Source organism: Ceratotherium simum, chromosome 11 (genome assembly GCF_057802395.1).
Source record: "Ceratotherium simum simum isolate JZ-2026a chromosome 11, ASM5780239v1, whole genome shotgun sequence".
NCBI lineage: Eukaryota > Metazoa > Chordata > Mammalia > Perissodactyla > Rhinocerotidae > Ceratotherium > Ceratotherium simum.
Genome location: NC_141910.1, coordinates 53,272,698 through 53,296,931, shown reverse-complemented (window position 1 = coordinate 53,296,931; position 24,234 = coordinate 53,272,698). Strand labels below are relative to the sequence as shown.

General features: G+C 39.5%; 1 protein-coding gene across 3 annotated transcripts in view; it reads left to right on the top strand.

Moving 5' to 3' along the window:
- Positions 1–387: 387 nt before the first annotated feature.
- Positions 388–24,234, top strand: part of ZNF512 (zinc finger protein 512) — a 34,371-nt gene continuing 10,524 nt past the window's right edge. The window contains exons 1-10 of one of the 3 annotated variants that reach the window (XM_014781535.2): positions 388–515; positions 1,039–1,097; positions 13,130–13,311; positions 13,986–14,081; positions 14,379–14,462; positions 15,125–15,249; positions 15,788–15,874; positions 16,534–16,632; positions 17,241–17,408; positions 20,553–20,747. In XM_014781535.2, coding sequence (XP_014637021.1) covers positions 486–515; positions 1,039–1,097; positions 13,130–13,311; positions 13,986–14,081; positions 14,379–14,462; positions 15,125–15,249; positions 15,788–15,874; positions 16,534–16,632; positions 17,241–17,408; positions 20,553–20,747 — 1,125 coding nt within the window. In that variant the 5' untranslated portion in view covers positions 388–485. Of the gene's footprint in view, positions 516–1,038; positions 1,098–13,126; positions 13,312–13,985; positions 14,082–14,378; positions 14,463–15,124; positions 15,250–15,787; positions 15,875–16,533; positions 16,633–17,240; positions 17,409–20,552; positions 20,748–24,234 lie in introns of all 3 variants that reach the window. The other 2 variants (XM_014781529.2, XM_087436983.1) reach the window with 2 other exon arrangements.

Sequence of the window (24,234 nt, the reverse complement as noted above, 5' to 3'; positions counted from 1 at the left end):
CTCCAATTCCCGCACCCTCAGCGTTGAAAGAGCTTCTACGTCTCTCTACCTGGGGGTAGGGGGGCGAGAATGGGTCTGTAATTTCTCTAACATAAATAAAGGGGCAATAATTGATCTCCTTGTGCATCTAGGAAGACCACTCGTCCTGCTGGGTGGCGAATGGAAGGTGGGCGGACTTTAGTTGTTGTGCAAACGGCTGGAACCGGAGGGAGGGATCCTGAGGTCAGGTTAAGGCTCCAAACCCCGCCCACATTTTCCCGGGTTCTACATCGCAATCCCGGGGCGGGGTCTCAGAGGCATCGGAGGGGCGTTCGTCACGTGACCCACTCCGGCCGCAGCCCCCTCGGAAGCAGCCAGGCGGAAGTAAACGTTCAGAACTCGGCTCGGCGGCGCCGACTCCACATCCGGGAGAGGAGAGGAGAGCGGAAGTGGCGTTGGTCTGGCCGGAGCCCTTGGGTGAATTGGTTAGGCGTGGAGAGGGAGTGATGTCTTCCAGGCTCGGTGCAGTACCCGCCGTGAGTTTCTCGGTTTGACCGTTATGCTGTAGGAGTAGCGCTGTCGAGCCCGCAGCGCGCGGTGCCTCGCTTTTGTCCCATGCTCACAATTGCTTTGATCAGGGCCCAACGTAGGCCCCACCCTTCTAGGTCGGATCTACCTGTCCCTTCTTTTCCCCCCACTTTTCCGCTCCCTCTTCCCCTCCTCCTTGGACTGAGTTCCTCGGCCGATTGCCATTAGTTTCTATTCCTTTTACTATGCCCGTACCTCCCGTATCCGTTGTCCTCTCTTTTCGCCTCCCTTTTAGAGCCTCTGTCTGGCACAGGGCTGTGAGAATGGAGGAGATGAAGGCTCTGGTGTTGTCACCTGCCTTGACTCTGTAGGAAGATAGGACGGCATACTTTTCCTAAAAAGTCTTGCCTTCTTCCGTTTGAGGTAGTTGCCCCGGGAGTGCTTCATTTCTTCTGGGCACGCGGGATTTGTCTTTTTGTGGTTAAGTTTCACAGGTCCCTAGCATTCACTCGTGTGCTTGCAATTTGCTAGACTCCGGGACCCACATCCTTTAAGCAGCAGAGGAGCACGAGGATCGTGGGAGCTAAGAAGTAAGTGAGGTTTTCTGAGGTCCATTTATAATTGTGTCGCGAGCGCTGTCCACTGGAACTTCCTATGATGATGAAAATGTGCTATATCCGCACCGTCCACTACTGTAGCCACTAGCCGCGTATGGATTTTGAGCGCTTGAAATGTGGCTACTGTGACTGAGGAACTAAATTTTAAATTGTATTTAATTTTAATTAATTTAAATTTAAATAGCCACCTGTAGCTAGTGTCTACCTGATTGGACAGTGCAGGTCTAAACCTAGTGTGGGGGAGAAGAATCTAGCTTACAAAAAAAAAAAGAAGAGTACGAATTATAGTAAAAATGGAACATATGACTTGGTGTAGTCCTGCATTTCTTGAGACATCGTATATGTACTCGTGAATACATTGATGAACATGAGAAAGACTGATAAAAATGTCTGTAAGAAATCCTTTGAAACTACTTGGCTTCAATACTTGTTTATTATTTTGTATACTGAATGTGCTAAGCTTTTCCATATTTGTTAATACAAAAAAGATTCTTGTTAACTAGATGCTCATTGGAAGGGATTAATTCATTCAGATAACATTTACTAAATGTCTGCTATGTGCCAGCTATGTAGTAGATTAGATATACAGGTATGAAAAACACAGAACTGACAGGCTAAAGGGGAGATAGGCAAGTATATCAACACAATAAATTAAACACTAAGTTAAATATTTTTAAATGGGAATTTAATATAGCCTTTGGGGAAGGGGAGTAATAGTTTGGAAGGGAAGGGTTGCCGGTGCAAGTCACTCCTAAACAGACTTGAAAGTCAAAGAATAATTCAGTTAGCCAAAGGAAAAGGTATTTTTTCAGAAGAGAGAACTGAATGTGAACAGGTGAATGAATTTAATGAGATAGCAAGTGTGTAATTGTTAAAAAATATAAAGATTAATGGGCTCTCATCTATTAATCTGAATCAGAATCATTGGGGTTAGGGTGTCCGAATCCTTATTTTTAACTGGCTTCCTAGGAGATTTGAGAACCATTGGTGAGAAGTGAGACTAGAAGAGAGTAGAGATCATCAGCATTTAAGGATTGGGTAGAATAAAAGAAGGCTGCAAAGGATGCTGAGATGGACTAAAATACTCCTAATGAAATCTAAATATTTGCACCTAGAGAATGAACTAGAGGCTCTTAAAAAGTTCTGGTAGATCAGAAAGGAGTTGAAAATAGGTTAAACTTCATCTTTGTGATCAGAAGCTGAGAGTGAAAGGTAGTGCCACAGACAAATTATAAAGTCACTACAATTATCATAGTCATTGTTTGCACCAAAGGTTTTTTGTCATATTTATGGAAAAGGAAGTTTGAGATTAATCTGGTTTTTAACAAATAATCAGATGCCTTGACTTGATAGGTAGATAGTGTAAAATACTTGAGAATTGTTTTTGTTGAGTCCTTTAAAAATAAAAGACAGGGGTCAGCCTAGTGGTGTAGTGGTTAAGTTCGGTGGTGCAGTGGTTAAATTCGCATGCTCTACTTCAGTAGCCCAGGGTTTGCAGGTTTGGATCCCCAGGCATGGACCTACCCACCACTCATCAAACCATGCTGTGGTGGCGTCCCATATACAAAGTAGAGGAAGACGGGCACAGATGTTAGCTCAGGACCAATCTTCCTCAGCCAAAAGAGGAAGTTTGGCAACAGATGTTAGCTCATGGCCAGTCATCCTCACCAAAAAAAAAATAATAATAAAAAAATAAATAAAAATAAAAGACAGAGACCTGGAGGGAGAGATTCCCTAACCATGTTGACTTTATCCCCAGGATGTTAATCATGCTGATTATATGAACTATTGACTTTTTTACTATGCTCGTGTTTATTCATGAGAGAGGATAGGGGTATATCTGAGTACCTACACTGACAGTAAAGAAATTCCTGTGAAGACAGTTTCCTAAGAGGAGTCACATGGGACTTGACTCTTAATGGCCTGTTGATACTGTCAAGTCTTTCTAGTAGTTTGTTCTCATTGTTTGGGATGGTTGGTTTTGGCCCTAGAGGACTGCCAATTCCCATTTAAAATTTTTTTAATACTTTTATTGAGGTATAATTGAAGTACAGTAGACTGCACATATTTAAAATATACAATATGATCAGCTTTGACGTATGTAAGTACTCATGAAACTGTCACCACAATCAAGGTAACATTTCCATCTCGCCCAAAAGTTTTTTCATGTCCCTTTGCAATCCATTCCTCTCTCTACTCCTGTCCCCAGACACTACTGACCTGTTTTCTGTCACTGTACAGTGGTTTGCATGGTTTAGGATTTTATATAAATAAAATCATACGGTATGTTCTCTTTTTGCCTGATTTCTTTCACTCAGAATAATGATTTTGAAAGAAAAATAGTTTTTATTGCTGAATTTGTTTAGCCATCTACATTGATGGACATTTGGATTATTCTCATTTTGGGGGTATTATACTCAAGTTGCTATGAATATCTATGTACAAGTCTCTGTGTGGAAAAATGTTTTCGTTTCTCTTGGTAAATACTTAAGATGGTATCTATTTACTAAGATGGTATTTACCATCTTAGGTGGTTGGGTCATATGTCAAGAGTATGTTTAACTTTTTAAGAAATTACCTCTTTTCCAAATTGGTAGTATTATTTTATGTTCCTACCAGCAATGTATGAGTGTACGTCTTTAATTTTAGCTAATTTAGTGGGTATATATAGTGGTATTTCATTGTGGTTTTAATTTGCATTTTTCTGGTGAATAATGATGTAGAACATCTGTTATGTGCTTATTGGCCAATCATATATTTTCTTTTGTGAAGTGTCTGTTCATTTCTTTTGCCCATTTTAAAAAATTAACTTGTTGTCTTATTGAATTGTAGTGGTTTTTTTGGCTGAGGAAGACTGGCCCTGACCTAACATCTGTTGCTAATTTTCCTCTTTTTTGGCTTGAGGAAGATTAGCCCTGAGCAAACATCTGTGCCAATCTTCCTCTATTTTGTATGTGGGTCACCACCACAGCATGGCTGAGGAGTGGTGTAGGTCCGTGCCTGGGATCCAAACCCGAGAACCTGGGCTGCTGAAGCAGAGTGTGCCGAACTTGAACCAGTATGCCATGGGGCTGGCCCCAAATTGTAGTATTTTTGAAAAATACATTCTGTATACAATTCCTTTGTCTGATATTTGTGTCTTGAATATTTCTTCCCAGTCTGTGGTTTGTGTTTCTTTCTGTTTTTTCTTTGCTGGTAAAGATTCTCCCTGAGTTAACATCTATTGCCAATCTTCTTCTCTTTTTTCCTCCCCAAAGCCCCAGTACATAGTTGTATATTCTAGTTGTAAGTCCTTATAGTTCTTCTATGTGAGCCACCACCACAGCATGGCTACTGACAGACGAGTGGTGTGGTTCTGCGCCGGGGAACCGAACCCAAGCTGCTGAAGCGGAGTGCACTGCACTTTAACCGCTAGGCCATCAGGGCTGGCTCTGCATTTCATTTTCTTAATGGTGTCTTTTGAAGAGCAAAAGTTTTAAATTTATCGTTAAAAAATGATAAGAATTTTATTATTTTTTCCTTTTATGTTGCTTTTTATATTCTATTTTACAAAAATCTTTGCCATCCCTAATTGCAAAGATTTTCGCCTGTGTTTTCTTCTAGAAGTTTTATAGATTTTACATTTAGGGCTATGACTCATTTAGAGTTAATTTTTGTACATGATGTGTCAAGGGTCATTGTTAATTTCTTTCTATTTGTATATCCATTGTTGAAAAAACTTTCCTTTCCATATTCAGTTGCCTTGGCACCTTTGTCAGAAATCAGTTGAACATGTATATGTGTGGGTCTGTTCCTGGACTTTCCTTATTCTGTTCCATTGATGTGTATATATATCTTTTTGCCAATCTGAACTGTCTTAATACTGTAGCATTAGAGTAAGTCTTGAGATCAGATAAGGTAAGTCATCTAACTTGGTGGTTCTCTTTCAAAATTGTTTCCGCTATTCTAAATTCTTTGCCTTTTTATATAAATTCTAGAATCAGTTTGTCAATTTCTATAGAAAGAAGCATACTGGAGTATTGATTGGTATTATATTGAATCCATAGATCAATTTGGGAAGAATTACCATTTTAACAACATTGAGTTTTCTAATTTATGAACGTTCTATATTTTTCCATTTATTTAGATCTTCTTTAATTTCGCTCACCAGTGTGTTGTTGTTTTCATTGTAAAAGTCTTGGATATCTTCTGTTAGATTTGTTCCTAGATATTTTATTTTTTTATGTGTGTTTTTTAATGTTATTATACATGGTATTTTTTTAGTAAGTTTATTTTCTAGTTGCTTGTTGCCAGCATCTAAGAATACAATTGATTTTGTGTGTTAACTTTGCATCCTGCCACTTGCTAAATTCATTTTTAGTTCTAGTAATTGTTTTGTGTATTCCCTGAGATTTTCTTCATAAGCAAACATATAATCTGCAAGTAGGGGCAGTTTTACTTTTTTCCTTTTGATTTTTATGCCTCCTCTCCCTGTTTTTCTTAGTTGAGGTCATAATAGTTTATAACATTGTGAAATTTCAGTTGTACATTATTATTTGTCAGTCACCATGTAGATGCGCCCCTTCACCCCTTGTGTTCACCCCCCAACCCCCTTCCCCCTGGTAACCGCTTAACTGTTCTCTCTGTCCATGTGTTACCTTATCTTCCACGTATGAGTAAATCATACAGTGTGTGTTTTTCTGTCTGGCTTATTTCGCTTAACATAATACCCTCAAGGTTCATCCATGTTGTTGTAAATGGGATAATTTTGTCTTTTTTTATGGCTGAGTAGTATTCCATTGTGTGTGTATATACATATATATATATATATACACACACCACATTTTCTTTATCCAGTCATCAGTTGATGGGCATTTGGGTTGCTTCTACTTCTTGGCTATAGTGAATAATGCTGCAATGAACATAGGGGTGCATAAGTCTCTTTGAATTGTTGATTTCAAGTTCTTTGGATAAATACCTAGTAGTGTGATAGCTGGGTCATATGGTATTTCTATTTTTAATTTTTTGAGAAATCTCCATACTGTTTTCCGTAGTGGCTGTACCCGTTTGCATTCCAACCATCAGTGTATGAGGGTTCCCTGTTCTCCACAACATCTCCGACATTTGTTATTTTTTGTCTTGGTGATTATAGCTGTTCTAACTGGTGTGAAGTGATATCTTAGTGTAGTTTTGATTGGCATTTCCCTGATGATTAGTGATGTTGAACATCTTTTCATGTGCCTATTGGCCATCTGTATATCTTTTTTGGAAAAATATCTGTTCGTATCCTCTGCCCATTTTTTGATGGGATTGTTTGTATTTTTGTTATTCGGTTGTGTGAGTTCTTTATCTATTATGGAGATTAACCCCTTGTCGGATGTATGATTTGCAAATATTTCTCCCAGTTGGTGGCTTGTCTTTTCGTTTTGATCCTGGTTTCCTTTGCCTTGCAGAAGCTCTTTAGTCTGATGAAGTCCCACTTGTTTATTTTTTCTTTTGTTTCGCTTGTCCGAGTATTCGAAAAGATCCTTCTAAGACTGATGTCAAAGACTACTGCCTATATTTTCTTCTAGGAGTTTTATGGTTTCAGGTCTTACCTTCATGTCTTTGATCTATTTTAAGTTAATTTTTGTGTATGGTGAAAGATAATGGTCTACTTTCATTCTTTTGCATGTGGCTGTCCAGTTTTCCCAGCACCATTTTTTGAAGAGGCTTTCCTTTCCCCATTGTATGTTCTTAGCTCCTTTGTTGAAGATTAGCTGTCTGTAGATGTGTGGTTTTATTTCTGGGCTTTCAATTCTGTTCCATTGATCTGTGTGTCTGTTTTTGTACCAGTAATGTGCCTCTCCTTTTTTTAAAAAAACCTTAGTGCAATGGCATTTAACAATGGAACCATCTAGGCCTGGAGTTTTCTTTTTGGGAAGATTTTGATAACAAATTCAATTTCTTTAATAGACACAGAGCCTTTGAGATTTTCAGTTTCTTCTTGTGTCAGTTTTCATAAGTTGTATTTCTCAAGAAATTTGTTCATCTTAATTTGTCAATTTATTGGCATAAGGTTGTTCAAAGTATTCTCTCATTATTTTAATGTCTGTATGATCTGTGATAATAACCTCTCTTGCACATTTTTTTTCTTGATCAGTCTAGCTACAGGGTTGTCAATTTTGTTGATCTTTTCAAAGAACCAGATTTTCTCTATTGTCTGTTTTCTAGTTCATGAATTTTTCTTCTTTATTATATTTTTCCTTCTATTTTGCTCTTCTTTTTAGAGTATCTTAAGATGGAATCTTAAGTCATTGATTTTAGCTCTTCTTTCTGATATAAGCATTTAGAGCTGTTTCCTTCTAAGTACTGCTTTAGTTGCATCCGACAAATTTTGATATGTGTTTTTTGTTGTTACTCACTTCAAAATATTTTTGAATTTCTCTTGTGATTTCATTTTTGATCTGTGAATTATTTGGAAGTAGATTGTTTAATTTCCAGGTTAATTTTTTATTTTAGATATCTTACTATTCTTGATTTCTAATTTAATTCTGATGTGGTCAGAGAATACATGTATGGTTTTCATCTTTTTAAGTTTAAAGTTCATGGCCCACCATATGATCTGTCTTGGTGAATGAACAATGTGCACTGGAAAAAAATGTACATCCTGTAGTTGTTGAATGTTGTGTTCTATAAATGTCAACCAGAGCAAGATGGCTAATAGTGTAGTTCAGATCTTCTGTGTCTTCACTGAATTTTTGTGTGTGTGTGTGAGGAAGATCAGCCCTGTGCTTACATCTGCTAATCCTCCTCTTTTTTTGCTGAGGAAGACTGGCCCTGGGCTAACATCTGTGCCCATCTTCCTCCACTTTATATGGAATGCCGCCACAGCATGGTTTGCCAAGCAGTCCGTGGATGCGCGCCCAGGATCCGAACTGGCGAACCCCGGGCCTCCGCAGCGGAGCACGGATACTCAACCGCTTGCGCCACTGGGCTGGCCCCTGTCTTCACTGAATTTTTGTCTAGTTGTTCTATAAATTCCTGAGAGGAGGAGGTCTTAAAATTTTCTACTAAGATTGTAAAATTATCTATTTTTTGCTTTAATTCTATCAGTTTTGCTTTGTGTACTCTGAGCCTCTATTATTAGACACATACAGTGAGTAATTCTGTCTTCCTGATGACTTGTTACTTTTATCATTATGAAGTGTCTCTTTTTATCTCTGTCAGTACTCTTTGTCTTGAAGTCTATGTTATTTGATATTAAAATAGCCACTCCAGCCTTCTTGTGTTTTCTGACTGCATGGTATAATTTTTTCATCCATTTACTTCTTCTTTTTTTTTTTTAAGATTTTATTTATTTATTTTTTCCCCCCAAAGCCCCAGTAGATAGTCGTATGTCATAGCTGTACATGCTTCTAGCTGCTGTATGTGGGATGCGGCCTCAGCATGGCTGGAGAAGCGGTGCATCGGTGCGTGCCCGGGATCCGAACCCAGGCCGCCAGCAGCGGAGCGCATGCACTTAACCGCTAAGCCACGGGGCCAGCCCTATCCATTTACTTCTAATCTATATAGGTCTTTATATTTAAAGTGTGCCTCTTGTAGGCAGCATATACTAGCATATTGCTTTTTTATTCGCTCTGTCAATTTTGACTTTTAACTGGAGTTTAGACTTAGTTTAGACTTATAAACTTAAATTAATTATGATATGATTGGATTTAGGTCTACCATTATATTATTTGTTCTCTATATCCTGTATTTTGCTTCTTTTGGGTTATTTGAATGTTTAGTGTCCCATTTTAAGATATCCATTTGGTTTTTGGCTCTCTCTCTCTCTCTCTCTTTTTTAGTGGTTGCTTTAGGAATTACAGTATACATACCTATCCTTTCACAGTCTGTTTAGAGTTAATAGCCTACCGCTTTGCTTAAATATAAATATAGAAGCCTCACAACCATATAGATTCCTTTAATCCCCTACCTGCTGACCATTAAGTTATAGCTATCATATGTATTACATCTACATATACTGGAAACCTTACCAGATAATGTTAAAATTTTGCTTTAAATAGTTTGTTATATTTACCTAGCTATTTACCATTTTTGTTGCTCTTTCTTCATTCTTAAAAACTCACATTTCTCTGGGTTGTCATTTTCCTTCAGCTGGAATAATTTTTTTTAGCATTTCTCGTAGAGCAAGTCTACTGACAACAAATTTTCTTAGTTTTTCTTCATCTGAAGAAATATTCCTAAAGGATATTTTCACTGAGTATAGAATTTTGGATTGACAAATCTTTTCTCTCAGGAGTTTAAAGATGTTGTTACGTTGTCTTCTGTCCTCCTTGGTATCTGTTGAACAATCCATGATCATTTGAATCATTTTTCCTGTATGTAGTATGTCATTTTTTTCTAGCTGCTTTCTAGACTTTTTTTTTTTTACTCTTTGGTTTGGAACAGTTTCATTAAGATGTGTCCAAGTGTATTTTTCTTTGAGTTTATCCTGTTGAGTGTTTGTTGAGCTCCCTGAATCTGTGTATTTATGTCTTTCTTTAAATTTGGGGGATTTTTCCACCATTTTTTTGTTTTTTAATTTTTTGTTTATTGCAATAACATTGGTTTATAACATTGTATAAATTTCACATGTACATCGTTATACTTCTATTTCTGCATAGATTACATCATGTTCACCACCCAAATACTAATTACAACCCATCACCACACACATGTGCCGAATTATCCCTTTCGCCCTCCTCCCTCCCCCCTTCCCCTCTGGTAACCACCAATCCAATCTCTATGTGTTTGTTTATTGTTGTTATTATCTACTACTTAATGAAGGAAATCATACAGTATTTGACCTTCTCCCTCTGACTTATTTCACTTTGCATAATACCCTCAATGTCCATCCATGTTGTCACAAATGGCTGGATTTCATCGTTTCTTATGGCTGAGTAGTATTCCATTGTGTATATATACCACATCTTCTTTATCCATTCGTCCCTAGATGGGCACTTAGGTTGCATCCAAGTCTTGGCTATTGTGAATAACGCTGCAATGAACACAGGGGTGCATATATCTTTATGCATTGGTGGTTTCAAGTTTCTGCCGTTGTTTTTTTTTCAAACGTATTTTTGTGCCTCAGTCTCTTTTTCCTCTCCTACTGGGATTACAACACTTAAGTTAGACCTTTTGATATTGACCCACAGGTTTTTGGGGCTCTATTGACTGGTTTTCAATTTTTTTTCTCTTTCTTCTTCAGATTGGATAATTTCTATTGATCTGTCTTCAAGTTCACAGGTTCTTTCCTCTGTCATCTCTATTCTATTACTGAGCCCATCCAGTGAGTTTTTATTTCAGATATTGTATTTTTCAGTTATAAAATTTTATTTGGTTGTTTTTTATGGTTTCTGTTTTTCTGCTGATAATTCCTACCTTTTCCTTCATTTCAGGTGTGTTTTCCTTTATTTCATGGAGCATAGTTATAATGGCTGCTTTAAAGTCTTTGATAGTTCCAACATCTGGATCATCTTGGGGTTGATACCTATTTATCATCTGTTCCTTTGAGAATTGCTCACATTTTCCTAGTTCTTTGTGCATTGCATAATTTTGGAATTTATTCTCAAGATTGTGAATGTTATTTGTATAGAGTCTGGGTCTTTTTAGAATCTTCTGGAGAATGTTGCTGTTTTTATTTTAGCAGGTAACCTGTTTAGGTTCAGACCATAAGTTCTGTCTTGCCTTCTGAGGGCATTGTTTGAATCTCAGTTTCATTCTTTGAATCTTTGCTAGGATGGTTTAGGTCTGTCTTGTACACCTAGGTCTGTACCCTAGCTCAGGAGTTAGTCTGAGACTTTTTCAGGTGTTTCAAATCTTATTTTGGTTCTCCAAGCTTTTGATATATTGGTTTGGGTCTGTCTCACTCGTAGCTAAGGGGTTAGTCTGGGACTTGTGCAGTTTTTTCAAATCTTATTTCATTTTTCAAAGCCTTTGCTAAGCTGGTTTGAGTATGTTCCGCACATACGTAGTTCAAGTTAGGCTGTGATTTGTGTGGCTTCATACACAGAATTATGGGATCACCTTCTTTACCTCTCTCCTCCGTGATTCCCCCACACTCTTTAGTCTGTAGGTACCTCTTTTCCTGGTTTCTCTGGCCTGAAACACGGAGTTTCTGTTGGAATTTAGGCTGCCTGTGCTGCTGTGCAAGTGGGACCCACACTTGTTTCAAAGCCATGCATAAGGGGAAAAACCCCCGACACTGGGAAACACACCCCATGTGGGTCACTTCTCCTGGTTTTGACTCCTCTCCGCAGTCCACCTGCTTTTGTTTACTTTTCAGAGTCCAGAGTTTTTAGTTGTAACCAGCAGGAGGGATGGGCTGTAGTGGGCTTATGCCACCATGCCAGAACCAGGACTTTTCTGTATTGAATTTGTAATATTGGACCTCAGGTGCAGAGAGCTGAAAATCATTCTTTCCTGTTCATAGCGTACTGACGTCATCAGTCCCTGTTATTTTTTGTTTTCCCTATCCCCATTTCCATCCCCTTCCTCCCAGAGAGAACCATGTTAACAAATTTGATATTTGCTTTTAAACATTTATGAATTCTTATAAAATAGCTAGTGCTGTTTACATGTGTATTTGTTTTTAATTTACTGAATTGACATTGTACCGTAGATCTTGTTCTGTTTCTTTTTTCATTCAACAGTATGTTTTTTAGTTATGTTCATGTCTTTATATGTAGAAATGGTTTATTGCTTCTGACAACTACCTAGTATTCCATAGTAGGCATCTATCACATTTTGCAGTCACCTGTGTTACTTCCAGCTCCCTGCTACCACAAATCTCTATGTGTAATTCTTATTAGCTCTACCTCCAAACTGTTATCTTGAATCTGTCAGCTTATCATCCCTACCACAAAACCTTATTCAAGCCCTCATCATCTCCTATCCATACTATTGCAACAAGCTGCTAACTCTTTTCCCTTCATTCACTCCTCCTCCTTGGGCTGTCTGCCATACAGCATCGAGATTGACCTTTCTAAATAAATCTAAAGCAGGCCTTACACTGATATTTAGCTGGAAAAGGGATGTCTCAGAGATTCTTGGACCACTCTTGGAGAACTGCTGCTCTATTGCATCCTGAACTGTCTAGAAGATACTTTGTAGTTAGTCAGTAATGTGTGTTAACTACATACTTACTACCTAGTCTTTGATTTGGGAATTTAGGTCCAGCTGTATACCAGACTTCTCTGGCCAGCTTAACTTAGATAAGATAGCACCCTTCCTTTAGCTATGGGAGATAAGTTTCATGTTGTTTAAGTAAGACAGGGCAGCCTTGACATCAGGGTTTAGGGAAGCGGCTAACAGAGAAGGAAGATGGATCAGACTAGGGTCTACAAACTGTTTTCTTCTTTCTTTTTTCTTTTTCTTTTTTGGTGAGGAAGATTGGCCCTGAGCTAACATCTCTGCCCATCCTCCTCTATTTTGTATGTGGGATGCGGCCGCAGCATGGCTTGATGAGTGGTGTGTAGGTCCATGCCCAGGAGCCGAACCTGTGAACCCTGGGCCGCTGAAGCCGAGTGTGTGAACTTAACCCCTATGCCACCGGGCCAGCCCCTTGTTTTTTTCCTTCTTTATTCTCAGGGATACTATTTAGTTACTGTCCCTCTGTCAGAGAAATAAGGAGGCCTGGACATACCTGGTTACAGATCCAGGGGATCTTCTGAAGGGTCACAGAACACCGTACTACTTTGACTACTTTCTTTTCTTTGATGAATCTAGGAAGGATTGCCTACTTGGGCTGCAGAGTGATCATTTACCTGGACTGCTTACTCTTTCTGATTACAATGAAGTGTAATAATAATTGTATATGTTGTGTTAGATCGACCATTGTAATTGCTAGAAGATTCAGTCTAAATTCTGTTTTTATTATCAGCCTTCTTAGATTTTTGCACAGGTAACCAACTTGGTTATCTTCTTATGATGTAAAATAATTAATAGGAACTTTACTCCAGACCCTCCTTTGTGGTATATATCTTTTGTCGTGTTAATAGCAGGACCCAGTGCTCCATAAAGGATAATAGTTTCCAGTACACTATCCCTCATGATGACTCCTTAAGCGGCTCATCATCTGCCTCTTCATGTGAACCAGTGAGTGATTTTCCAGCATCCTTCCGAAAATCTACCTACTGGATGAAGATGAGAAGGATCAAGCCAGCTGCTACTTCCCACGTTGAAGGTATCAGTATCTTAATCCAAAGACAGAGTACTCTCTAAAGTTGTAGCTGTTGTAAATGGCTTTTAAAGTGTTAGATACCACATATGTATATCTCATTAGTGATTAAATTTTTTTTAAGGTGTTAGGCTATCACATTCTGTTAGCTTCGTGAACTTTTTCTCTATTTTACAGAGTGAAGTTCTGCTGATCTTATTTCTCTAGTTTATACTGGTATCAGCTTTTCCTCTTCATATGATTTGAACTTCTTTCCCATCGTTGTAGTTTGATCCTCTGTTGAGGGTGTAGGGGCTGGTGTGAAGGTTATTTTGGGTAGAATTTTCTTGGTGGTCATAGTCTCAAGGACCCTTAGTAGCACTTTATCATAAACGATTCTTCTACTTCAGTGTTAGCCTCAAATAAGATCAAACAAAGCACTGCCTGAAGGCTCTTATTATTTACAGGGAACAATTGATCACTTGGAATGGAGAACAATACAAAAGGAAAAGGGGAGGTTGAGTCAGTTAATGAAAAGTTATACCAACTTCCTTAAAAATGTCACAAACACTTCTGTGAGGCCTGTGCTCACTGATGATCTTACCCTTGATGGTCTTGTGAATGATGTTTTAAAGGCAGGACTAGATGTTCACTTATAAACCATACTGAGTTTTTTTGTTTGTTTTTGTCTGGTATTTTAGGGTCAGGTGGAGTATCAGCCAAAGGAAAAAGGAAACCCAGGCAGGAAGAAGATGAGGATTATCGAGAATTTCCTCAGAAGAAGCATAAGCTTTATGGTAAGGGAGTAACTTTGCTAATTCTTTTTCCCTGGGTGCCTGGGCTTTATTCTTTGAGGGTAAAAGGGAGAGAGACCCTAGGTTTTGGCTCTTGAAGCACTTTTGAACCTTTTGAATTTTTTGACAAGGAATGGCCTCCATCCTGCCTTATTTTATGCTTTCCATCATGATTTAAGGGAGTCAGTTGTTGAGGGAGTGGGGTTTAGGGTATTGAGAGGAGGAGGGAAGAGATTTGGGTGGTAGATAGGGGTTAGCAAAGGTGATTATGTTGGACTTCAAGTTTCTGTCTTGCGTCAGGGAGGAAGCAGCGGCCTAAAACTCAGCCTAATCCCAAATCCCAGGCTCGTCGTATTCGGAAGGAACCACCAGCTTATGCAGCAGGTATGCTTTCTGTTGGAAGCTTTGTGGGATCTAGTTCTCTCACTCTGTTTGTTGTTGTTGGTAAAGGAATGATGTACCAAACCATTTCTTTAAGGAGGCAGTGATTAAGGGCATGAGTTTGGAGGTCAGTCAGATCCTTGTTCCAGTTTTGGCTCTTCATTAATTTTCTGACTTGCCTCCACTTATTTAACTTATGCAAACTTCAGTTTCCCTGTCTCTAAATAGGGATAATGAAGGCAGTCAGAATTGTTGTGAAAATTAAATGAGATATAAGCATTTAACGAAGTCTCAGGCACATAGCATCTGCATCAGCATCTGGCTGTTACATATCTCAGTATCGCATTACTATTTGCTGCTGTGAAAACTGTTGTCCATTGTTAGTTATATCTCAGTAAAGCTGGGAAAAAAATGTTGCCTAGTTTTTTAAGCCACTGGGCTTTGCAGTGGTTCTCAGATGGATTTTATCATGGGGAATTGAGTGGGAGTTTCAGAGGCTCCTCACTGTCTGAAAAAAATTATTTCTACAAGTTGTACACAACAAGAGTCTTTTCCCCAGCAAGGGGAAAAACCATTTTATGATACTTTTCCTAGGTTCTGGGATTGTGCTTTTTGTTTCTGGAGAATACTTCAGATTATAAAGTGTTCCTTTCTCTGCTTTGTAGGCAGTTTGGAGGAGCAATGGTACTTAGAAATCGTGGATAAAGGCAGTGTCTCCTGTCCTACCTGCCAGGCAGTGGGGAGAAAGACCATAGAGGGCTTAAAGAAACACATGGAAAACTGCAAACAGGTTAGATGTTTTGTGGCATTTCATAACTGTTAGGATTTTTTACCCAAACTTGAGACCTCTGACACTGTAGCAGATAATGCTGATTACCATGGAGAAGAGGCAGCATTGTGTCATAGGGAAGACAGGCTTTGGAGTCTGACAGACTTGGGTTTGAATCTTCACTCAGCCACTTGCTAGTCCTGTCATTTAGCTTTTTATGTGTGGACCTTGGTTTCCTCGTTTATAAAATAGAGATAAAATAATTACTACCTTGTGTAGTCCGTGAGAGGATAAGAAAGAAATAATACATGCTAAATACCTACCCCTTACTTGGCAGATATTGGCGCTAGGTAAGTGGTAGTTGTTATTATTTTAAAAATGAGTTGCCTATATTTCTTTGCTCTTGAGGACGTGACACTGAGCTTGTGGGATATTGAGATTCATTGACTATTGTTTTGGAAAATAAAGGAGATGTAGATGAGAGCATTTGAGTAGGATTTTGTGATATTCTATTTCTCTGTTGAACAGCCTGCCACTGAGCAATGTTTTTTACTTATAGGAAATGTTTACATGTCATCACTGTGGGAAACAACTTCGTTCACTAGCAGGGATGAAGTATCATGTCATGGCAAATCATAATAGTTTGGTAAGTGTGTGTTCTATCCTGTATGAGCCTATGTGGTGTTTGGATGTCTTTGCTTAGATGAATGTAGACAACTCAGTGGAGATGGCTAAGGCTCTGAGACTTTATAGGTATGTAAGAAGATCCTTTTTTTTTTTTTTTTTATAATTTTTTATTTATTTTTTTATTTTTTTCCCCCAAAGCCCCAGTAGTAGATAGTTGTATGTCATAGCTGCACGTCCTTCTAGTTGCTGTATGTGGGACTCGGCCTCAGCATGGCCAGAGAAGCAGTGCGTCGGTGCGTGCCTGGGATCCGAACCCAGGCCGCCAGCAGCGGAGCGCACTCATTTAACCACTAAGCCACAGGGCCGGCCCAGAAGATCCTTTTGATAGAAGAGTTACACACAATGAAACCTTTGTGGTAGATACATAGGTATTTGTGTGTTTAGGTTAGCCCAAAAGGTTCATGTCCTGGGGGATAGAGGCTTAGAATTCTTATTTCCATTACATTCGCTTCCTTGTCTGTCTAGGAGAAGATAGAGAAAGCCCGGGGTCAGATAACTTAGACTTCATGGGCATCAGCTTTGGTGCTAGTCTGGTCCTTGATTCTCCTATGAAATAATTTTTTTCTGTCTCTGTATTTTCCATGAATCATCTGCTTGTTTGCTTCTCTTGCTTTCTAGCCCATTTTGAAGGCTGGAGATGAAATAGATGAGCCAAGTGAGAGGGAACGGCTCCGAACAGTTCTAAAGAGACTGGGAAAGCTTAGGTGCATGCGTGAGGTAAGAGCCCAAGGACAGCAGCATCTTCTGTCTGGAGTCTCAGGTCACTGTCTTTCTGTCATTCTTTTCTGTTTCTCCTCCTTCTCACTTGTAGACCTGGTTCTGTGTCATCTTCCAACGTAAGAGTGACTACTGCTTTTTCAGGTCTCCTGAACTCTATTAATAATTTATTTTCTTTCTCATCTCCAAAAATTTATTTTTCTCCCCTTTCCCTTTGTTTGAAGAGGTTTCTTTACCATCCTTTCTTTAGTGCGATGAAGAGGATCCTAGTAATCTCACTGTGAAGAACTTTGATATCGCTGGGTATTTGGTGTTGGGGGTGGAGTTGGATCATAGACCAAGGAGGAAGCTCTGACACAGAGGAGGTGCACAGATCTAGTTTATTGAATGCTGACTAAACTGACTGAATATCACCCTTGGTGGTAGATAGGATAGCCATTGGGCCAGCGACAAGGAAGGGTTGTGCCAATGGGAAGTGTTGGAGAGCATCTAGTGATATCAGAGGGTCTGTTTGTATGATGTGGTTAAGTGCTTTGTGGCTGTTTAGAAATTCAAAGATCATGTCAAAAGATGTAAGATTATAGTTTAGGCCTCTCTCCTGTGTTCAGAGTTGCTCTAGTAGCTTCACCAGCATCATGGGATATCTGTACCATGTCAGAAAATGTGGCAAAGGGGCTGCAGAGCTGGAGAAGATGACCCTGAAATGTCACCACTGTGGAAAGCCATATAGATCAAAGGCTGGACTTGCATATCACCTGAGGTCAGAGCATGGGCCTGTGAGTACTGATTACTTTCCAGACCCTGTTTGGGGATCTATTCTGTAGTGACTGCTTACCCCTACATCTTCCCGTACATCCTTGGTTCCTCATTTGTATCCCCTTTTAATCTTTGAATGCTTTTGTTCTCTTTTCCTTGTTCTTTCTTTGTTCTCTTTTTTCTGTCTTTTGAACATCATTAGATTAGAGAAATCAAAGTTCAATGTGTAGTCTGGGCAGAAGTAAACTTGTTATTGTGTTTTTAAATCTAAAAGCATTCCCTCTTAGCTAGAAGTTTTGTGGGAATCTGTCCAGCTGGTTCCTCTATTCCAATTTTTTTTGTCTTGGCTTTTTTTTTCCTGATTATATTTCCAGGCTCCCCCACCTCATGGTTTTTTTTAGAGCTAAGTTTCAAGGTATAAATTACATATGGTAATTAATATTCATTCTTCTGAGTGTACAGTTATAAGAGCTTTGACAAATACATATAGTCATGTAACCACCACCACAATCCAGATATAGAACAATTTGTTCATCGCCCCCCAAACTTCCCTTTTGTCCCTTTGTAGTCAGCTTTTCTCCCTACCCCCAACCCCTAGCAACCACTGATCTATTTTCTGTCCCTATAGTTTTTCCTTTTTCAGAATGTCATATGCATGGAATCCTATAGTATGTGGCCTTTTGAGTCTGGCTTCTTTCATTTAGCATAATGCATTTGAGATTCATCCATGTGTTGCATGTATCATTAGTTTATTCCTTTTTGTTTTTGTCTAAAATTCCATTGTATGGATGTCTCACAATTTGTTTATCCATTCACCAGTTGAAGAACATTTGAGTTGTTTCCAGTTTTTGGCAATTATGAATAAAGCTGCTGTAAACATTCACGTAAAGTTTTTTGTGTAAAAATAAGTTTTAATTTTTCTTGGGTAAATACTTAGGAATGGGATTGCTAGATCATATGATAAATGGATGTTTAACTTTATAAGAAACTGCCAAAATGTAAAAGTGGCTGTGCCATTTTGCATTCTCACTAGCAAAGTGTGAGAATTCCAGTTGTTTTGCAGCCTTGTCAGCACCTGCTATTGTTGGTATCATTTTTAAATCCATTCTAATAGGTATTTTACTGCCGTTTAAATTTGCATTTCCCTAATGACTAATGATGTTGACTGTTTTTCATGTGCTTATTGGCAGCGTCAATCTTTAGTCAAGTGTCTATTGAAATCCTTTGTTCATTTTATTATTGGAGTTTTTGCTGTCTTACTATTAAGGTTTGAATATACTTTGAGTTTTTTTAATATATTCTGGACATAAGTCCTTTATCAGATATATGTTTTGCAAATATTTTCTCCAAGTCTATAGCTTGTCTTTTTCTTTTTTCTTTTTTTCTTTTTTTTATTTATTTATTTTTTGTGAGGAAGATCAGCCCTGAGCTACATTCACTGCTGATCCTCCTCTTTTTGCTAAGGAAGATTGGCCCTGGGCTAACATCCATGCCCATCTTCCTCCACTTTATATGGGATGCCACCACAGCATGTCTTGACAAACGATGTGTCGGTGCGCGCCCGGGATCCAAACCTACAGAGCCAGGCTGCCGCATTGGAGCGCGCACACTTAACCACTGCATCACCCCATCTTTTTATTTTTTAATTTTTTTTAATTTTTTTTAAAGATTTTATTTATTTTATTTTTTCCCCCCAAAGCCCCAGTAGATAGTTGTATGTCATAGCTGCACATCCTTCTAGTTGCTGTATGTGGGACTCGGCCTCAGGATGGACGGAGAAGTGGTGCCTCGATGCGCACCCGGGATCCGAACCCGGGCCACCAGCATTGCAGCGCGCGCACTTAACCACCAAGCCACAGGGCTGGCCCTATTTTTTTATAGTGTTTTTCAAAGAGCAGAGTTCTTAACTTTGATAAAATTCAATTTCTTTTTTTTCTTTCGTGGATAATATTTTTGTTGTGATATCTAAGATATCATTGCCAAACCCAACATACAATTTTCTACTGCTGCTATAAAAAATCACCACAAAAGGGGCTGGCTCAATGGTGCAAGTGGTTAAGTGCGCGTGCCCCACTGCGGCAGCCCAGGGTTTGCCGGTTTGGATCCCGGGCGCGCACCAACGCACTGCTTGGCAAGCCATGCTGTGGTGGCGTCCCATATAAAGTGGAGGAAGATAGGCACGGATGTTAGCCCAGGGCCAGTCTTCCTCAGCAAAAAAAAAGGAGGATTGGCAGATGTTAGCACAGGGCTGATCTCCTCACCAAAAAAAAAAAAAAAAAATCACCACAAAATTAATGGCTTAAACAACACAACTGTATTATCTTACAGTTCATTAGGTCAGAAGTCCAAGTACAGCATGGCTTAGCTGGCTCCCCTGCCTCAAGCCTCACCAGGCTGGAATCAGTGTCGGTAGGGCCATTCCTTTCCGGAGACTCAAGGGGAGAATCTGTTTCCAGACTCATTCAGATTGTTTAAGAATTCAGTTCCATGCCGATGTAGGACCTCATTTACTTGCTTGTTGTAGGCCAGGAGTTGTTCTCAGTTTCTAAAGGCCACCTGCATTCCCTAGCTCATGGTCCCTTCATCTTCAAGTCAGCAACAGTATTGAGTCTCTCTCATGCTTTGACTCTCTCCTGCCTCTTCCTGCCACATCTTTCTTACTTAGAGTCAACTAATTATGGACTATAATTAGATCTGCAAAATACCCTCACATCAGCACCTAGATTAGTGTTTGATTGAATAACTGATGTCTGTAGCCTAGCCAAGTTGACACATCAAAAAACCCATCACACCCAGGATCACAAAAATTTTCTCTCTTGGTGTTTTCTAGAAGTTTTATAGTTTTATGTTTAACATTTAGGGCTATGATTCATTTTGAGTTAATTTTTGTGTGTAGTATGAGGTATGGGTTGATGTTCATTTCTTTGTATATGGATATGTCTTGACTTTCAACCACTTTTACTTATTACAACAGAACAGATTTTATCCTGCTAAGAAGATTTTTTACCAGTAAAGTATGCACTAACATGGTGGAGCTATGCTAGTGGTTAGCAAGCTAGTAAATAGCTCTTTGGATATTTAGAGCAGGAAAAACAGCCTTTAATCCCTGATTCTGACGGAAGCCACTTCTCAGGGCTGTGTTTTGCTTTGTTTCATTCTTGCAGATCTCCTTCTTTCCAGAGTCAGGACAGCCAGAGTGCTTAAAGGAGATGAGCCTGGAGCCAAAGAGTGGGGGCCGAGTTCAGAGGCGTTCCGCCAAGATAGCTGTATACCACCTGCAGGAGCTAGCCTCTGCTGAACTGGCCAAGGAATGGCCTAAGAGGAAGGTGCTTCAGGATCTGGTACCTGATGATCGGAAGGTAAGGTAGAAACTTGTATTAATTTTGAATCATCATGTCTGGTACTATGCTGACTACATACGGAGAAGTAAATGCACTTGAGTGAGTACATGATAAACGATATCTTGCTTCTTTGCCCTTGGAGATAGAGTACATCTGATCCAGCTTCAGTGTTTGGATTCAGGTAGGTCCTAAAGAGACAGTCCGTTTCAGAAGTTCCTTAAAGAGCCCTCTTAATTTTGGACTACTTCCAGAGGGAACTTGAATTCCCAGGTTAGTGTTTTGCCTAGTCTTTGCCTGTGTATTTCCAGTTTGCTAGTTCACATGTAGTAGTTTATATTTAGTTTAGGTAAGTGCTTTCAGTTTGTTTTTGTAGCAAGAGAATTCCTCTTTCCATCCACTTTTTTCCTTCTAAAAGCTCATATAAAACACCAGTATATAAAATAACTAAAAACAAATTTGCTCTGAATAACCCGGGGTAGTGAGCTCAAAGCCTCGTCTACTTGGCCTTGTCTTTGATACTTTATCATTCCCCTCCATGGCCCCAAGTGTACTTCTGAAGAGTGCAGAACCCAGCTGGAAGCCTTTGGTTTAGAATAGATTGTAGAGGGAAGAAGCATTATTTAATTAACAGGAAAAAAAGGGTATATGACTATGGGGTAGTCATGGGAGGGGGTTGGGAGGATATACAGTAAGGAGTAAGATAAGAACTAAGGACCCATTACTCTCTAGTGTATCAAGAAGAATAGTTTAGATTTGGCCTTGGGCTTTGACCCATGTGAGAGAAATGTTATGTGTTATAAGAAAATAGGTCAGGGGCCGGCCCTGTGGCTTAGCGGTTAAGTGCGCGCACTCCGTGTCTGGTGGCCTGGGTTCGGATTCCGTGCGCGCACCGACGCACCGCTTGTCCGGCCATGCTGAGGCCGCGTCCCACATACAGCAACTAGAAGGATGTGCAACTATAACATACAACTATCTACTAGGGCTTTGGGAGGGGAAAAAAAACGAGGAGGAGTGGCAATAGATGTTAGCTCAGAGCCAGTCTTCCTCAGCAAAAAGAGGAGGATTAGCATGGATGTTAGCTCAGGGCTGATCTTCCTCAAAAAAAAAAAAAAAGAAAGAAAATAGGTGAAATCTTAAAAGTTACCGCTTATCTCTTATTTGGCCTAAAAATCAGTCCTACTGGTGTCCAAGGAGTTGAATCCTGTTTTTGAATAATATCAGAGCATTCTTTATTGTTTCAGACTTATTGCTACTTTTTTCCTGCCGTAGGCTGAATATATTTTAGTTTACCTAAATTCAGTTTAAATGTGAATTTTGCACAGTGATATATATTTTGTGATATTGCAGTCAAATTGCTTTTACTGTGCATGGTATATGGTAGGGAATTTGAAGTAAATGTTTGTTGGCTCATTGGTTTGGTAGTCTTATCTAGCAGATACTTTCGTAAAATCATCAGTTTTCTATTTTTACAGTGTATGGGTTAAAGGCATTATTATTTTATTTTTTAAACATAAAAATTTAATTTTTTTGAATAGATAATATATTCCCTTGGTTCAAAAGTCAAAATGATGGTAAGCATTGAGATATCTCACTGCCACCCCGTCCTTGTTCTATCCTGTCTCCATAGTTAACCATTCTTTTTAGTTTCCTGTGTGTCCTTTCAGTGTTTCTTGAGGCAAATACAAGCAATATTGTCTAGGAAAAACTCCTGTTTTTTCCTTGTTTCTCACACCACCACCACCACATTCACAACACTTCTGACACCAGATGTGTGGGTTTTTTGCACACCGTCCAGTTCTCTGACACTACTGGGTGTCCTACAGTTCAATTCAGTTCTGACACTATCTACTGGAGTTAGCTTCAGATCCTACAAGTTAAGGCCCCAGTTCCACAAGACTGCCCCAACTTTAGATGCTAATCACATGTCCCAGGTTGTCACTTGTACTTCTGACCCACTGGCTATAAATCGAGGTTCCCACGACCCCCTCATTGGTTCGATAATTTGCTAAAATGGCTCACAGAACTCAGGGAAACACTTACAGTTACTGGTTTATTATGAAGGATGTAATAAAGGATACGGATGGACAACCAGATGAAGAGATACGTAGGGTGAGGTCTGGAAGAGTCCTGAGCACAGGAGCTCCTGTCCCTGTGGAGTTGGGGTATATCGCCCTCTTGGCACCTAGATGTGTTCACCAACCCAGAAACTCTCCAAACCCTATAATTTTGGGATTTTTATGGAGGCTTTATCATGTAGACATGATTGATTAACTTCATTTCCAGCCCCTCTCCCCCTGCCAGAGAATAGGCGGTGGGGCTGAAAGTTCCAAGCTTCTAATCATGGCATGGTCTTTCTGGTGACCAGCTTCCTTCAGGAGCCCATCAAGAATCACCTCATTACAACAAAAGATGCTCCTGTTACCCAGGAAATTCCAAGGGATTTAGGAGCTCTGTGTTAGACACTCCTGTCACTCAGGAAATGACAAGAGTTTTAGGAGCTCTGTGTCAGGAACCAGGCTCAAAGACCCAAGTATTAGCAGGAACTGGGCACAGAGACCAATGTATATATTTCTGTCATGTCACAAATATATTCCTTTTTAAGAAAACTTTTTATTTGAAATAATTTTAGACTTATAGAACAGCTGCAAAATTAGTACAAGAATTTCCATATGCTCTTTACCTAGCTTCCCTTCCCCTAATGCCAACATCTTACATAACCATAACTCAGGATACTATCGTAGGATACCATCAGGATCCCACATTTAATTTTGTTTACTGTGTCTCCTTAGTCTCCTCCAATCTGTTACAGTTCTTCTAGCTTTCTTTGTTTTTTGTGTCCTTGACACTTTTGAAGAGGATTGGCTGGTTATTTTTAGAATGTCTGTAATATGGATTTGTCTGGTGTTTTCTTACAGTTAGATTGTAGGTTGTACGTTTTTGGTAGGAATACTTCTGAAGCAATGTTGGCTCTTCTCAATGCATCATATCAGGAGGTATATGATGTTGATGTGTCTTTTTACTGATGATATTAACTTTGACCGCTTGATTAGAGTGCGTCATTCAGTTTTCTCCGTGGCAAAATTACAATTTTCCGGGCCGGCCCCGTGGCTTAGCGGTTAAGTGCGCGTGCTCCGCTACTGGCGGCCCAGGTTCGGATCCCGGGCGCGCACCGACGCACCATTCTCCGGCCATGCTGAGGCCGTGTCCCACATACAGCAACTAGAAGGATATGCAACTATGACATACAACTATCTACTGGGGCTTTGGGGAAAAAAAGGAGGAGGATTGGCAATAGATGTTAGCTCAGAGCCGGTCTTCCTTGGCAAAAAGAGGAGGATTAGCATGGATGTTAGCTCAAGGCTGATCTTCCTCACGGAAAAAAAAAAAAAAATTACAATTTTCCCTTTGTAATTAGTGAATATTTCCTGGGGAGATTGAGACTATGCAGCTGACCTGTGTCTTATGATACTTCTGCTCGCTTATTTTAGCATCCAGCAGTGATTCT